The sequence below is a fragment of the Simochromis diagramma genome, unplaced genomic scaffold (assembly GCF_900408965.1).
Source record: "Simochromis diagramma unplaced genomic scaffold, fSimDia1.1 OVJJ01000320.1, whole genome shotgun sequence".
In the NCBI taxonomy this organism is placed as follows: Eukaryota; Metazoa; Chordata; class Actinopteri; order Cichliformes; family Cichlidae; genus Simochromis; species Simochromis diagramma.
Genome location: NW_024386773.1, coordinates 9,654,569 through 9,672,121, shown reverse-complemented (window position 1 = coordinate 9,672,121; position 17,553 = coordinate 9,654,569). Strand labels below are relative to the sequence as shown.

Here is a 17,553-nt window from a genome sequence, read left to right as displayed (position 1 = left end):
GACACGACGCGCGTGCCCTGTATGTTTACGTCTGTCGTTTGCTGAAAAGCTCCATTCAGCCGACTGGGAAAATTGGTTGCTAAGCGACACACACTTCCCTAATGGTAAGTTTTTGCTGGTGCAGTGATACCGGAACGCGGTCGGCGTTCAGCGGTGTTTATCATCCATCAGCTGATATCCTCTCCCACACTCCCGCATCAAGTTTCCAGTAGTTGAAGCGGAGAACTGAAACTACTTCAAGGAGAAGTAAAGCGTACAATCCCAGTACTTTTTTCAATGACACAGTCAACTACACCTTGAAGATATATTCAAGCAGAGGCACTATAATGTAGGCCCATGTCGCTCACAGAACCCTCGGAACTCTGCGATAGCTGATATTGGAAGTAGAATTCCCAAAAGCTTTTTAATTTCACTGGTAACTCTATACGTGCAATTCTTATGTCCCAGTAACCTTTGAAATGAAAATTAATTTAAAAATAACTGCCCAGATGCACATCAAGATGGCCAGAATTTGTCTGGAATACTTGGATTAAAATCAAGACTTTATACAAGACAGTTCATGTAAAATATGTGCAATACTACCGCTTTAATAAAATGCTAAATGGATCTAAACGAGGTAATAAACATCCCGACCAAATGGCTTTCTGAGGGCATCAACGATTAGCAAAAATCTGATCACTGTTTATCTCGGAATTTTGAATACATTTAAACATACAGTCGTTGTATTACAAATTTAGAGTGAAAACACAACCTACTACTTTTGGACAATGTGAGACTTTGGTGTATCATCTATGGCAATATGATTTACTACACCAAACCACAGTTTTATAAGGTAAGTGTTTTGTCATACAGAAGGCTGGGTCATGATGTCCTTCTCATTTCTTTACATGAAACTGAGGTTTGGCAATTACTGTAAACTGCTAGGGTGGATGGCTGCAGAACACATTTATTTCTGCCTTGTTATTAACACACAATTCAACCAATGATATTCAATTGTTACAAAAGAAAATGTATAACAAACACAACCAATGAAATACGGTGTGTAACTAAATAAACTGTTGGTAAGCACCATGATAACGAGCTGTTTTTGTAATGTGTTGAACAGGATGTAGTTGGTCCTTTTCTTGTGCCTCAAATTCAACACACCTCTTTAATTTTTTTTAAATTGTTGTAAATTAGTGCTTATACTTGTAATAACGAAATTCTTATAACGTTGGCAATGACCCAACACACACATTCTCAAGGTAATACACACACGCGCGTGCACAGACATGCACACAGATATTTATCGCTTCTTTTTGCTCTCTTTCTTTGGTTTCTGTCGAGGCTGAGGTGTTGGTCCTTTAGGTTTCTTTATCTGTTCAGCAGCCTTTACGTCAGTGGACTCGGCTTCCTCCTGCAGAGCAAACACAGAGCACCCTGAACAACCTCCAAAGGAACAGTTTTTTCATTTGTCCTTGGCACTCACTTAAAAATGGAAATATAGTGATAAAAGTCCAGCATTTCACAACCCTAACTTTAATAAAATAATGCAAATATCCACAACAACATACTGCATAGAAGTAAAAGCAATGGACATTGTACAGTGCAGTGGCCAGTGGTCAGAATAGAAGAGATGGAGGCAGATCACCAGAGTGCCGAACCCTGGAGCAGCTAAAAAAAGGATGTAGCTCACAAGTTAGAGGCTATTTAGGTCACTTTACATACTGACAGCCAGTTGATTCATGTATAACTAGTAAATATAATGCTAATGTCATTTTATTCATCATTTTTCCCCCCATGTTAAACTTGTCATAAAGAGTGCGTTTAATTTGACTTCTTATCCACATGGGGTAAGTATTATACATTTTCAATGCTGTTTATACAGTTTGCAGTTTTCCATCTCTACATTAAACTATTGCAGTTTAACAGACAGTTGAATGAAATTCCCAGACAAATACTGCACACAGCAGACAAAAGAAACTGACATTTTTCAGCACTTTTTATTTTCTGCCAGCCTAGTTTCTGTGAGTGTAATCTTTCCCATTGTTCTGGTGGGTAGGAACGACAGCAGGCTGCTGTAAAAAAGATGAAATGGCGACATACTGTGGAGAGTAATCAGTGCATCTGATAATGATGCCTGAAAATAGAGTAATTTGACAGTGGATTTAATTGCTCTTGTCTATAAATAATCTCTCCTGACAGTTGTTATTATGGAGATTGTGAAAGTAGCCCCGTCTTCACAGACTTTCTAAAACAAGAGACTCAGCACTACACTTGCTAAGTGGTGCCCAGTTTCTCTGTATTTCTTTTTAGATCAACTTCTAAATGTGACAGGCAAAATATAATAAAAATTTAATTATTTTACTTTCAGTATTCTAATGTTAACATTAGCTGTTCCATAGTATAACTACGTTAATGTGTTTAACTCATTGGAAACCATAATGTAATCAATTAAACTCTTCTGTGACATAACAAAAGACATATGATGGATCTGTGTGGTGTTACAGCACAGCCTCTATACCATATATCACTCTAAAGCAGAGTAAAATAGCCTAAAAAGTGTAAATTAGGTTGATGATTACACATTAATATCTCCTTAAAAATGGGAATAGAATAAGTTAACTGTGATGTAACAAATGCGCATGCAATTGTAGACATTTCCCAATGTATTTCTAATACACCTACAATTTTTACCCCCTCAAACTCATACTGTCATTCTAAGAAGAAAAAAATAACATCGTGTGTAACAACCGAGAATAACAGTTGTTGGGTGCTCATGCAAGAGAAGAAAAACATCAGGATGGGCATATGGTGTACAGTGACAATTTGACTCAACTGTCTGCATTGTGCTTCAGTTCTATTGATTTGTGCATCCTTCTCTGTTTCACCTGAGCCCAGACTTATTCACATCCCTCCTGTGATGCTCAATGAAACCAACCTTACCCCAAGCTAAACCAGAGGGGAGGAGTATGCAGAGATCAATGGGTTACCGAGCTCTTATAAACTTAATGTCAGAGTGTTCAGTGTGATGAAGATGGCTCTCTTTTAACGTTGTTATAAACCATTGTCATGAGAATTTGCATGCATACAGTGTATGAATGTTTTTTTTAATATTTGGTCCTAACCTACTGCTTTTACACTGAAGGAACTGCAGCTACTAAAACACAGATTAGAAAATCAATTGGTTCCTTTTGTTGGCTATTCATCACTAAAACTACCTACTCAGTCAGTAATTTTACTTTCACTTTGGCGACAAACTGAAGTGAATTTATTGTCCCTTTTATTAAGTTGGAGGAGAGTCTTAGCTGTGCGTAGAATTTACTTGGACCAAAAGCCTCACAGCTGGATTGTGCAGCTGAAATAAACTGTAACAACAAAACCACACAGAGCAGTAAAATAAACATAACTGGAGATGAAGCATACATTTATTTTGACCACAGAGAGTGCTTGATGATCACGATTTCAGAAATGTTGGGCTTTCATGTCAACAGAAAACCACAGTTACCAAAGCCGGTGGAAAACTGCTCTAGTGATACTCAGATAACACAAAGAAAGCCTGACTATGCAGAACTTCCTTCACAGTACACCCCTCAGGATGGGCAAGCACACCTCTCTATAAGACCCACCTGTTCGTGGCCCTTGGATGAAGGGAAGATGACAGCCAGGATGCAAATAAGCTGAAAGATAGCACCGAGAAACAACCCATAGCGCAGTATGCTTTCTAGCAGGGTAGGCTCAGGGATCTCTGGAGTGGACAAGTCCAGTTCTGCAGACATGATGACCCTGCTCTGTTACGCTTCCTCCGGTGACCTGCCTGTGAAATTAACGTGAGCAACGGTAGAAGAAAGACATGTAAACCATTAAGTGACGACAGGGTGCATTAAAAAACACAGAGAGAGAGATTATGTGTTGAGATGTTACTCTGCCTCATAGCGGCCACTTTTTAAACAGACTCTCTTAAAAATGTGAATAAAACAGACACTCTGCTCCACTGTACTCAAACGGACTAAAACATAAACGCATTTCATGCTTACTTTATATATTTACTTTATTGTGGATACGCCTAGCTACCACACACTCACAGCGTTACAATGTAGCGAAGCACTTTGGCAAGACAGTGTTCGAGAGCGGAAAGTGGGGGGAAAAAGCTCACCAGTGATGGAAGTACTTGCCTCGTTTTACCGCTACAGGAATGCAAACACCAAAGTCAGTTCTTCTAACGTAAAAAAGCTAAAGTAGTTCACAAAGGGAGAGAAAATAAATCACTTGTCGGAAATGACATCATAAATCCGCCATCTCCTTCCGCTCCGATAGAGGATTGGCTTGAAAACAACACCCTCTAACGTTCGCGGAGAAGAGTTTTTATTTATTTTATTTTATTTTTCATATTTTTAATCCTTGCGGCGAGATTTTATCCACAGTGAACAATAAATAAATTGAAAAGACAAAAAAAAAAATCAAAGATAAATTTGGTGAAATAAATGTCATCAAGGTGGCAAACGCTTCTTTTTTTCCTCCAAGCAGAGTTTCTGTGCTTCACCAGCGATGATGCATGTCTGTTTTAGAGCCACTGCTTTACAGGAAATAAGTTTCCATCCAAAAAACTCGAGAGGTTTTCACCCACTAAATATTTTACAGCCTCGCCTCAAAGATGAAGCGTAAAAGTTAATAAGTGTTGCTAGTCAAGATAATTACCGCCAATATTTTCTCTCAAGTGTGCTTTTTAGTATTGCTGCATGTAGTATTACTGCATTTCTATGCAGTTTTTCCAAGTTCATATGAGCACGAATGAGTCCTTTCACACTCTCGTTTTCCCTCTTTCTATTGCAACGGTTATTAAAACCGTTTTATGTCATCAGGTTTCTCCTTATTTACTTCTGTAAAAAGGAGACAGTCAAAATGTGAGTCATGATATTAATACGTGAGTTCAGATGCAAAATGCTTTTAATACCTTTTAATTGCTGCCACCTACATTGCAAAATAGCTTTCCTTTTTACAATCAAATAATGGAATAATTAAACCCGAAATAAATCTAAAACAATATTTTAAACATTCAGCTTGAAATTATCTTTGCAGAGAATGAAACAAAAGGCAGTAAAAGATGCCACTCAAGGAGCCTGGAGAACTTTTCCTGAAGACTAATTAAAGAAATTACAAGAAAGCTGCCTAAGAGAGTTTAGTCTGTGTTGAGGAAAAAAAGTGATCATACCAAATATTGACTTTCTTTCAAGCTGATTAGAACTGTGCAACCTCTGTTTTTGCCTTATATACTGTATTTACATTTATGTTTGTATGCTTCAATAAATTCACCTATTTCTCATTTTCCTACAAAAATATATAGAAATGAGGGCTAGCTCAAGGCTTTTGCACAGTGCTGTGTATTTTTTATTACTTAAAAAAGGTACACATTTATTATTTAGTTCCTTCTGCTTCCTATATGTAACAAAATGATTACAGTCAGTAAGTCAACACTCAAACACCATGATTCATATACAAAGAATTTGTTTAATATAAAACATTTTCTACAAGCTTACAACGAGCAATTTTACAACTGTATAAACAGAAAGAAGTTAAACAAGTTAAAATAAAAGAGTATAATGAATATATGATCCAGTATTGTTACTAAGGCTGAAATATATGATAACAAAATGGAGCTGACCCTTCAAAGTTGTACAGAAATATGGTATATAACGGATCAGTCTCTATCGTTTCGCTTAAATTACAGTTACTGAAGATTTATTGTTCTTGTTCTTGATGTCTACAGATTATGCTTAAACTTTGAGTGGCTTCAGAGCAGCATGATCACTCTCCATTGTGGCCTCTCATGTCTCTTCTTATGATGTCATTCACTGGAAAACATTGAAAAGAGGGATTAAGAACTTTCATATTTGCAGCAAAAATGCAAGTTGAGCTGCTTATTTCTATTATTCTTAAATGCTATGCAGATTATATATATATATTTTTGTGTTTTTAAAGCCCAGTTGCAAAGATTTAAATTCTTAAAACCTCAAGTTTGATCTGAAGGGTGAGAAGACCTTAAGTGCCTTATTTGTTCCCACCACCAGGTGTTGCCATAGTCAGACTTTTTGGGGCAGTTTATGCTTTTATTAAAGGTTGATAGTAGAGAATAACAGGAAAGGATGGGGAGTTGTGGGAAGTACAACAAAAAGACCTCAACTAGACTTGAACTTGAAAGGATGTTGTGGGTCGTGGTTTGCACTCTGGAGTCCTCAGCCATCAGTCCTCCCCAAAAATGTTCTAATTTTAAGCATAAATCAGTCTAATCGTGACTTTGCATGGCTGCAGTTATACTTACGTCCACTAGATCTCTCTGTTACGCAACATGGGTTTATCGACACTTATCAATGATTTCAGGATGTTACATCCTTACCTCTGATAGAAACAACATCCAAATGTAAAGTCTACATCAGAGACAAGAACAAAGTGCTTTTATTTATGTTATTTTAACCATGGATGTAAATGTATCCGCATGTTTGTACCATGTACTTCCTGTATCTTCCCTCAACTACGGATGTGTAAACATAAACACTCTTCCACAGCAAAGCAGGTCAGGTTGCTTCAAAGCAGTGCCGCTGCTTGTTTCCCCATTCATTATCTACAAACACAGCAAAAACTCTAAGGAAAGTGCTTTGGGTCATACCAAGTTTCAAGTGAGCCCGTGATACTTTAACAAGCGTGTGTGCTTGCATGAGTGTGTGAAATGAGACAGTGAAAGTAAGACTGAAACAGACAGGAAAGTGGAGAGAAAGGCCCTAAAGAAAACCACAACGCAGGATTTGCAAGCATACAGTTGCAATATGCTTGTATGCACTGCAAATTGGACCACAAACACAAGGCTTCAGTATTTCACCTAACTGTTGCACCTTGTATGCACTTTTTTAATAATGTGTTTATATCACAGTGGTTACACTCGGAGGTGGGGGTGAAAAGCTTATCCTCATGACAAAGAATCATTAAATTTATAAACACAATAACAGCAAACATTTTTGTTCAGTCCCTTCCCAAAGTATGGCTGACTTATCTGTGCGCAAATATGTTAAAAACAAACAAACAAAAAAAAACTACATATATAAAGATTCAGAAAGGATTAAACCTTGCCGACATTCCTGGGTGAAGCGGGAATTCTCGATGGAAAGGTTAAAAAAAAAACTGTCAGGCATAATTCCATGGTGGAAAAAATGTCAGGAGGACTTCAAGCATTCAAGCATTCAAGCAGTACATAACATTATACTCACCATCCTCCAGATAGGCATAACTGAGGTTCTCTTGTTTGATCATGATTTTCTCTGGAGCTCGTTCCTCATGGTTTCCTCTAGCAGGGGCGATCTGGGCCAGAGGCTGCCCACCTGGGTCCACCCGACTTCCAACCTTCGCCTGGACTTGACTTTGAATGTATCTCAGAGGTGGCGACTTTCCTAGCGGTAGTGCTGTCTGCATGTAACCATGATTCCTTGACATTGAATAAGGGTCAAACGAATCACCAACCTGAGGACCTTCACCCAATTTGGGCACAGGGGTTCTGGCACTGACACACTGGCTGGGAGCAGAGGCTGGATGCGGAGCCATTGGGGAACCACCTAGTAGAGCGCTACTGCAGTTGCTGTAACGCTGATTCCCAGTGTGGTACAGCACTGGGTTGTTGACCAGAGTGCCAGGTCTTGACTGGTAATAGACTGGTTGATCATCCAGTTGATCTGGGGTTAACATGTGGGCTCGGGGGTCTACAGTGGTTAGATGGTAAAGTGCTGAGGAAACATTCAAGGCTTGAAGGTTGTTGTCTTGCTCCAGGGGATGGTACAGTGACTTCATTGACATGCCAGAGAGAGACTGATTATTTGAATAGCCATAAGAATTCAGCTGGTAGTCATCCAGTGGTTCTGCTTTAATGGCTGAAAAATAAAAACAATTATTATTAGATTTTTCAGAGAGTGAGAGAACAATGCAGGTCTGTCACTAGACCAGTATAAACAAACAGCCACAGTCATCTTACTTTGCATGTTAGCAAGCTAACATTTGCTGATTAGTACTTACTTTCCTATTTACAGAGTAAACATAGGGATGATGTAAATGCCAGTAGTTTTTGCAGGTATTGTGTTATTAGACAAGGTGAAACCAAGTTTACTGGAAACTGTTCTCTTGAGACTTTAAATACAGTATATTAACTGAAATGTCACAGCAACTCAACTAGTATAAAATGGGAAGAAGATATTTACAAAAGGAACATTAATGCCAGCGTATTTAGAAGCTCTCGAGTTATTTCAGTGATTGTGTGACCTAAAGAAACAAGTCATTGCATCTCCAGTCATCTTTAGGTCTTCACCTAAAAGCTATAAATATATATCTATATATATATAAACCAATAAACTAAAAGCCTTTTTTTGAAATTAGCCAGAGTGTGTCGGCGCTGTAATGCGGGTATCACATGTAGGCGTTAAAAAGGAAAACTATTTTTCCCTTTGAGAAGAAGTAAGATTTGCCCCCAACCCCTACGCAGTCTCTGTTGTGGCTGCAGTGTCAGCGTGCTGCTATAACTGATTAACTTCTGATTTCTGATAAAACTGCAGAACAGGAGTGTTATATCAGAAGTTTGTAACTGCATTAATCTACTTTTGGGGTTAAAATTTTAGAACTGTCAGATTTAATCTAACTAACATTTTGCAATTTCCTGTAACTTTTCTTTTGCTTTTTCTCATTGCTGATGGATGACTTAGCACACATTTGCCTCTTTTAGCAACATCAAAGTCAGTTTATGTTTTTTTATGGTGGTTTTTTTTGTCATTATTTGCTAGCATAAGTTATGTAGTGCTATAATACAATATATCTCTCCCGCAGAAAGATATCTGACAGATTACTATTATTAATGTTATTTCAACAGCTGTAACAGAAGAATTTCCTCAAAATGGGATTAATATAGTATTTTACTTCACATGCAGGGTTACGTTATGCTGACAAGGTAATAATAAGATTTCCAGTGCTGATATTCAAATTCAAATTCAAATCCAGGCTGGGAAATGTTGACACTTGAATCACCTTCCTATTTCTCAAACATAGGAGGTACGCCTGTTTTCTCCGTAATAACAGAGCTGAGATGACTAAGAGATATACACCTATCATAGGAGTGTAGACGAAGTGCTGAGGCTGACTGCGTTTCTTTTTCCCATTGATGACACAGAAGTTGACTTTGGCCGGCTGGCAAATGCTCCGGTCTCGATATGGAGGGACTTCAACAAACAGCATGTTCTATTGATAGAATGAGAAAAAAGGTCACGAGTCAGCTGGCACAAATCTCTACCTGTCAGGTCAAAATTAGTACAAGAAATAACACTTTTATGATATGATGATATGCGATTAGCACATTCATGTACTCAGTAAACTGAAGACACGGGCTTTACATTTTGATTTCTGTTTTGAGCACGTGTAAGCATCTACAGTTACCAGACAAATGACTTTAGCATGCATCTTACAAAATGTGCATCATAGTTTATGTGTCAGTAAAAGGGAAGTTAACTTACAGCTTGAGTTTTATCTCTGTCCACAGTGGCCTCCACTTCCCAGATCTGCTGTCCATCTAAAATTAAAAGGAATACAGTTTTTGCAGGTTTGAGTCCCATTTTGGAAAATACATGTTATCTGTTTTTTTGTTTGTTTTTTAGCACAGCTTAATTTAGCATAAGGGCTAAACAGCTTGGTCTACTCTTGGTCTACTGACTGCATCACTAAGACTCTAAAGCTCAGTAAATAGCATTTTATATTTGATTTGCTTCATTCAAAAGAGTTGTGGTTTATGTGCTGGACTATTTTATGGCTTTGGAGGTGGCTGGCAGATATTGCTACCATCTTACTCATCTTACTACAGGCTCACAAGCTGCTGAGAGTAGTTTTATTTTTTACCACAAAATTATATGTGGTGGTGAAGTGGCAAAGAATCCTGTAGAAACCAAAAATGTAGCAAAAAACCAAACAATTTCTACAAGTTTAATCAGCTGGAAACAGTAATGCAAACAATCAGATGATATGTCAGGACTTTAATTAACAGTACAGTAAGCACATTTGTCACAGACAGTGGAAAACAGGGTTCTCTTTTATGTCTGGTTTAGTGTTTCATTCCCATCTAAAGTTTTTACCTGCTGTTTCTGCTTTCTACCCACACAGTGAAAAACACAAAGCCTCTGCTCTGGGTCTGAGTCTTTATCAGTCTGTCTAACCACATCCTGTTGCATAAAACCCCACGCCAAGCAACAAGGAGGCTTTACATGCTTTCAGTTGTACCCATCCTTCTCTCAAACTATGTAACCCTACAATTTTGTGTGGGCAGAACAAGCAGTGACGAGGTGAGAAATTTCCATTTAGAAGTAAATAAAAGTTGCTACTGCCAGCAAAACAGTAAATGTTTAAGTTAATGGTTAATTTTATCAAAGGTAGATGTGGGGGCTGGAGGAAGAAGTGCGTCACTGAACGTTGAGTTATCCTGGGTGATATGCAAATAATCTAAAAATACAAATACTGCACGTGTACATGGACACATGCAAGTGGGATACTGGGAGACCAACACAGGCTCAATTTTAAATCCTCAAAAAAAAAAAAAAAATCTGAAAAGAAGTTTGAAATCACAAGTGAACACACATGTCAACAATCCTTCTAATTACATAATTATGGACTGTAGATAAAAGATAGAAATAGCCACAGTGATGCCACACATTAGTTTGTAAACTTTCAGTTTGTTGTTCTGGCCTCACTAATTTTTTAATTTTTTTGTAACTATAAGGGACTATATTTGAACAAGAGGATACAGTGAAAGTTAGCAGCCAAGGCTAACATGTTTGGCTAACAAGGTGTATCATTAAACCCATTATAACTGTACTAATGTGCATCTTTTTCATTTTGTTTTAGTTCAGAGCTATTAATATTGAATTTATCTAAGTAATAAAGTTAGTAATTAGTAGTTTGTGCTTTTTATACTTTTATGCTTTGTAGACAATCCAATTTGCTTCTTTGTCTCCTCCATATTTGTTTTGCCCTTAATAACACATATAATACTTAAAGTGGGTTACATAAAGCATGCCTCGAAGGCACCACTTGAGGAACTGCAGTTTTTGGCACTTTTGTCTTAGCTTGGGAATAATTCTACATTTTAAATAAAATTCCTGTGTTATTTGTGTGTTTTTACAGTAATTACAAAGGGTATGGACTACTACCACCAACATTCGGCTTTGTAAACTCAACAGAAATGTGATGTTTTGATGAGCTTTACTGAGATTTTTTTTTGTTTCTTTCTGAGTCTATAAACTGTGAAGTACCATAATATCACATATGAGGGCTTCAACCTCTTAGCCTAAAACTGAAGTTCCTTTGAGCGTGGCTGCAAAAACAAGTTAGTCCCTATAGACCTCTTTGTTAAAATGTTAAAAATTTACAGGGGAAATAAAATAAAGTCATAAGTACCATACCAATTGTTAGTCACCCATTTAAACATTATGTAACATGTCTCTCTCTTGTAAATGAGACATTGACTATCAATGGGATAACCTGTATAAATACAGGTAAAAATAATAATAATAATAATAATAATAATAATAATAATAATAATAATAACAACAAAATAACAAAATTGTTAAGCCTTGATGCTAACTGGCTACATGTGGTAATTGCTGGCTCAAGCTCCCCTTCAGTAAACAATGTGCAGTGTAGCACAGGGGCCACATCTACCCTTTACAAACTACCAATACAATCTTTGGGTGGCTCTTCTACAGTAGCTTTCAAAGAAGACCTTAGAAGATTCATTCCACCAAAGACAGACATTTGTGATAAAAAAAAAAATACTCCTCACCTTGTGTTTTCTCCGAGAATATCACCTTTGAGTCAGATGTAAAATTCTGTCCAGTAAGGACCATTTGTTGACCACCGAGTACAGAGCATTGGTCCAGGTCCTGCCTCTCGACTGCAGGGAGCTCCTGAGCTGAACGCTGAGCTGTGAAAACATGATCAGCTTTATTGTCATTGTAACACTAAAGTATACTGTATAGTGGGATCAAATCCAAGGCAGTTGCACTATTGACCATTATAGACTGAAGAGTATTCACATTAAGGCTAGTACCTTTTTTCTGAGCAGTCAGCAATACATCTACAAGTGGCAGTTATGTGTCAATGTTAAATAATATAAACCAACATGTTTGCCAACATTTGCTAACATCAACCGCCAAAAGCTAATGAGAAAGAATGTAAATACAAAAATACAGAGCAGCCGACAAAGCTTCAGGGTCTACAGTGACTCTCATGATCAAGCAGAAAGAAAACGCTCATATGCAACAAAATACTTCTTACAGCATTCAATAGGATGAGAGGCCACTTGAAGAGACATGAGGTTGCCTGCAGATTGAGGAATGTGGACGCGAAAGACCAAGCGCACGCGTGTGTTTTTTCGTCCAATATCAGTCTCTCCATTTCTTAGTTCAATGTCAGCATTTCTCAGCTTCAAGATTCCAACGCAGTCAATCCTTTATCATGAAAGAGAAGACATATGACATAAAATCAGTGCTCAAAATGATATTTCTGTCGTATTCATAAAAAACTTGATTTTCTTCACAGTCCACGCAGACTGTCTTTTTTCACATTTAACTGATGCAATCTCTGCTATTTCAAATATTCAGTCAGTAAAAAGCTCTTTTTTTTTTTCAAAGCAGCCAAAGTAGTGATCTCAGGCATTTTCATGGAAAAAGAAACTTCTTTGATTTTGTTTGCTATTTGCTGTTGTGACTCATCATATGTCACGTTCATCAAACCAGTTTTGGTTGCTGCTGCAAACACCCAGAGTTTGCTAGGTCTTTCTTGGAAAAACTCTCTGGCACACAGGAAGTGGTGCGTTTTATGTATCAGTTGTCAGCAGCAGCAACATTTTTGGAGGGAAAAAGATGAAAACCTTGTGGTTGTGATGAGCAGCTATAGCTTGTAGTATTTAAAGATTTAGCACAGTAGAAAATCAAAAGAAAACACATGACGACTCAGGTTGCTGTATCTCCACTCTGAGCCTTATAGTGCTAAATCACCTCAGTGGTCTCTCTTGGTTGAAAAACACAAGGTCACATGTGAACGACTTGTGGTGAAATGTTGACACATACTCTAGGCATTTGTGACGTATGATTGAGAATCCCCTTGGCATTAGTTTTACTCACACAACTCTCATGTGGCTCTTTGGCTCCAGAGGGATCTCCAACACTTTAGTGCCGTTGATCATCCTCTCCATGCTGGGTGTGGTGACGGTCTTCCCGGTGATGCGGTGGACCTGGTAGAAGGCGTGGGGTTTCAGAAGCCTCTCATCGGCTGTTCCAATGAAGACCTGCAGCGCCAGTGCGGATGTGCCTTGGTAGCCACGGAGCTGGTGACAGCAACAAGGGCAGTTGAAATGTATGCTTCATACTGAACTAAATTAACTTTGAGATCATAAAAGTCCATGCCTTTTGAGAAAACATTTACACCACACAATAAATCTCTTGTGTCTGTGGGAAAGAATTCCCATGCAAACTGGCAAAGCCAGAACACTGCTTTGCATAATCCATTTGTGTAGCATGACTGGGAAAACTGGTAATGGAGGCCCATTTTTTTACTTTCCAGAAACAGTAAATAAAGGACACCATGCACTGACATTTATATGCTCTTTTTGTGGGTTCTTGATTTGTAATTATAACTGTGTTTATTTGAGCAGATTGAATCAATGCATGTCTAAATAATCACACATGCATTGTGAAAGCACTGACATGTTATGGGGCTGTTTCTATATTTGCATGAGTATCAGCTTTACATAAAGACGTTTATCAGGAAATATCACCCCAGCATTTACAATCTCCCACTCCCTCTCTCTGGTACAACTACCACGCGTTCGTTTCCTCTCCTTTCTTGTATCTACATATGAATCCCCACACCTGAACCTCCGGGTGCCCTCCATTTGGTGTCTTGACAGCTCCTCGGCTGCCCTCAGTCTCATAGTGAGCTCTGTGATGCGATCTGGGCTGTTGTTGGATCAGTAGCTCATACTGGCCCGTCTGACTGGGCAATGACCACTCTAAAGATGGAAGTGTAGCCAAGGCGAGACCACTGGAAGAACGAAAGAGTTCAAAAAAGAGAAGTTTAGATTTAAAAAATCAAAACGAACGAGCTTATTAAAACTCATTAAAAACGACACATATTTCTTGTAAATTAAGACAAACATAACACCTGAATGCGGATCGTCCACTATGATGGAGTGAATGAGAAGGAGGCCACACAGTTGGGAGCATGTAGAAGGTCTCAGGTTTGATCTCAGCTCCACCCCTACTCATCTTTTCTTGTTCAATAGCCCAGTCGTAACCCTCGCCATATACACAGTCCTGTATTTTGGCCCTTCCTGGACTGCTATTCAGAATCTCGTCCAGGCCAGAGGTTGCGGTCTGAACTTGAGGGTGAAACTCAGCTTGAGCCTGGTATTGGTGCAAGTAGTAGGACCCCTGCTGATCGTGGGGTGATGGGATGGGGCTAGGACTCCGGGAGCGCTGCTTAACAGGAGTGCCCTCCTGACTAGAGTGGGTCTGACCGTAGAACCGTTTGCCTCGCTGCGGCGAGACAGACCGGGAACGCTGATGGGGGAGTGGTGAAGCAGAACGATTCTGTGGTTGGAGATAGGTCTCATCCGTGATGCTGTTTCGAGGTGAGGCTCCTGGAGAGGAGTGGTTAGAGGACGTATGGATGCCCTGCAGGCTTGAGCAGAGGTCCAAGGGATTCAAGCCCATACCACAGCTGCCTACATTAGATGGCGACACACATGGAGATGCCAAGGGAGAGTAAGTATCTGCTCCCCAGCCAGTGGAAGAATTACTGCTGGCAGGGCTAACGCACTCTCTGTAGGATCCCCGGGCTTTAGAGGCAGGACTTGGCTCTAGGGTTTGTGAACTGAGAGAGTCACCAGATGGAGTGATCTCAATCCTGGGGCTGGGAGCAGGGATACCGACTCGTGATGTCAGCCCCATGGTGTCAAACACAGCTCCTGATAGGTTTCCTGCGTTGGTGCTGTGAGAGGAGGTGTCCTGGTTAGAAGTTGGTGGGTTAGAGGTGGAGATGTATGCATCTTGAGGCTGGACCACCAGTAGAGGAGGCTGACTGTCATTGTCAAGGAGACCACCAGTGTCATCTGTCACTGATCAAAGAAGGGACACATTTTAGCACACAGGTCAGAATATCTGATTACTACAATACTGCTATTACCATGTGGTAACTTAAAGTGGACTTAAAGATAGTCAGTGTTTCAAATATGAAGTAACACACTTTTTTTCATCCTTGCATCTATATGATATCCATGCGAGCAGATTAATGATTAATATGGTCACCTCAAGTACATGGCTCTGGCTTCAGCACAGAGCCTAACCGGTTTTCGGTTTTAAACACTTTGTTTGGGACAGCAACTCAGAAAAAGTTGGCATTAAAGGAAGAGACACTAAAACACCTAATTTCAGAGAGAAGATGAAGCAAGGCGCTGGATGAAGGCAGAATATAAAGTAAAACACGATTATTTTGTGAATATTTTTTTTAATTTTCCTAATCATGCAAAGCTACTCTAGTTGAGTCCAAAAATAAAGATATGGAGCTGAAAATGAACATAATCGGTTCCCTTTAAAGTTTTTTTTTTTTTTTTTTTTTTTACCTAAAACATGCTTGAACAACATTTTCTCTTAATAAAAATCTATAAATTGAGAATATGCCAATGTTGGGGATGCGAGAGCTGGTTTTGCGTTTCCTCTCCCCAGTAAAGCTGTTACTATCATACTGAACAAGTGTTGGTTTTAGTCAGGATGCCAAAAATGAAGAGGCTTGCAGATACATATTAAAAAAAAAAAAAAAAACATTCATGGTACTATGAGGATCGCTTAATTTTGAATCTACTTAACTATAATCTGTCGCACTCCTGTTTACTTTCCATTCAAAAATAGAAAAAAGAGTCTTGGAAGCCCTCTTGATCTTAGATTAAAAACAAAAGGATGATGATTATCGATCAGTGTATAATGTCAAGGTCTGGGAGCTAAATTTTCATAAAAATAAAACACAACACAGTAGTTACAGACGCATCCTCAGCTGAGAAAACGTGGGCTTGGCGGCAATAAGATCATGAAATGCCTTTAAAAAATAAATAAATAATAAGATACTATGTTTGGAAAAATGCATATGCAATTTATGTATACACACCTTTATCACAGCCAACAGAAAAATCCGGTTGATTATACAGAAAAAGGTCCGAAAAGTCTAACTCCTCCTGGTTTATGTCTTGGCCCAGGCCCTCGGTGAGCCCCAAACCTCCAGAAGTCATCTCCAGCTCGGAATAAACAGGTTTGAATCCCGACGAACGTAACTGTTGTAATAGCTTTTGCTCAAATAAATCGTCACTTTAATTAAGGCGCAGCGTGGATAATTAACGCAACGGACGAAGTTACAGTACTTCACAGATGCGTTCAAAACATTAGTAACTGCGCAAATAAAGCATCTAACTGAGCGAGGTGAAAAAAAACGAGCGGTGTCAGACGCTTCCTGTCACTGCTGATGATGACAAGCAGGCAGGAGGTGCAGACCTGTGTTTGTGTGTGTGTGGGTGTGTGTGTGTGTGACTGAGAGTGTGAGTGTGCGCAACTTCCAAAACACAGGCCTCATCTCTTCCTGTCTAAGTTAGGTAGGCTGATTTTTTTTCTAAGATATAAAATCTATAACGTCTGCTGATATCAGATGATAAAAGTCGGATTCTTTTTTACACGTTTTTCTTTTCTTAAATGCACCTTTTATTCCTTCGTATTCGACCTAGTTATCTTTTTTTCGGAGACAAAATATTTTATTCAACTGGGCACCATAAAATTTACGACTGACACATCTATTTTAACTCTACCTGTTTTTGTTCTTATGTGCAGCTACTATCAAATATGTGTAATATGAAATCACATATTTTTCGTTGGAGAAATCTGTGAAAATTAGACGATTCTCCATGTCCTAGCCCCAATAAAATCGTACTTACAATCTCTGGTCAGTAGGTGGCCGTATTGCACAATTACCGCCAACACCCTTTTTTTTAAATTGCTGTTCAAGTTAACTCAACTTGACTTTGAGACGTTCGTAAATATATTGATTGCTGCACTTTGACATAAACTTACTGTAGTTGTGGTTTTGACAGCTCTACTTCCTGTTGTAGCAGGTGAACATTTAGAAACCACAATTCACACTTTACTCGATATAAGGTTTCTCTCATTCATTAAGCTGATTTCTAGCTCGTAAATTCTACTCTTACACTCCCCTAAAGTACTTTATCATTCACATATAAATAAAAATCAGAACAATCCTTCTTTATCTTATTTTGACCCTCAGTTCATCCACGTGCCCTTCTTTCCTTTAAGCTTCCCAAGCAGAGGCTTTGAGCAGCAGATGGGTGGGGCTGTTTTTTTTTCCCCAGCCAGAGCCGTGTGCCGGAGATGACCATATAAGGAACCTCCTCCTCCTCCATGACATCATACAGAGCCAAGGGCGTTAAAATGAATGTGAAAGGAAGAA

General features: G+C 38.9%; 2 protein-coding genes across 3 annotated transcripts; both read right to left on the bottom strand.

Annotated features, from left to right (window-relative positions):
* Positions 1–562: 562 nt before the first annotated feature.
* Positions 563–4,282, bottom strand: manbal (mannosidase beta like). Of its 2 annotated transcripts, none has more exons than XM_040007280.1 (3): positions 4,136–4,282; positions 3,609–3,796; positions 563–1,396 (listed from the first exon to the last, which is right to left on the bottom strand). In XM_040007280.1, exons 2-3 carry the CDS (start codon positions 3,756–3,758, stop codon positions 1,286–1,288), a joined length of 261 nt encoding a protein of 86 aa, XP_039863214.1. In that variant the 5' UTR covers positions 3,759–3,796; positions 4,136–4,282; the 3' UTR covers positions 563–1,285. The 2 variants fall into 2 exon arrangements, with proteins under 2 accessions (XP_039863214.1, XP_039863223.1); XM_040007289.1 differs by having other exon boundaries at positions 4,155–4,282.
* Positions 4,283–5,467: 1,185 nt separating this feature from the next.
* On the bottom strand, positions 5,468–17,371 carry LOC120718494 (nuclear factor of activated T-cells, cytoplasmic 2-like). The gene is made up of 10 exons (XM_040007040.1): positions 16,210–17,371; positions 14,212–15,166; positions 13,920–14,091; positions 13,173–13,375; positions 12,325–12,497; positions 11,831–11,971; positions 9,516–9,571; positions 9,111–9,243; positions 7,239–7,892; positions 5,468–5,831 (listed from the first exon to the last, which is right to left on the bottom strand). The coding sequence occupies exons 1-10, from the start codon at positions 16,328–16,330 to the stop codon at positions 5,785–5,787; spliced, it is 2,655 nt and encodes an 884-aa protein (XP_039862974.1). The 5' UTR covers positions 16,331–17,371; the 3' UTR covers positions 5,468–5,784.
* Between the last annotated feature and the right edge of the window lie 182 nt (positions 17,372–17,553).

Coding starts and splice junctions, on each gene's coding strand:
- LOC120718494 (XM_040007040.1), bottom strand. CDS start 16,330: ATGACTTCTGGAGGTTTGGGGCTCACCGAGGGCCTGGGCCAAGACATA. Junction 9,572..11,830: donor ATTCTCGGAGAAAACACAAG/GTGAGGAGTATT, acceptor TTTTAATTTTAG/ATGGACAGCAGATCTGGGAA. Junction 5,832..7,238: donor TTATGCCTATCTGGAGGATG/GTGAGTATAATG, acceptor AATGTTTTCCAG/TGAATGACATCATAAGAAGA.
- manbal (XM_040007280.1), bottom strand. CDS start 3,758: ATGTCTGCAGAACTGGACTTGTCCACTCCAGAGATCCCTGAGCCTACC. Junction 1,397..3,608: donor CATCCAAGGGCCACGAACAG/GTGGGTCTTATA, acceptor TTTGCTCTGCAG/GAGGAAGCCGAGTCCACTGA.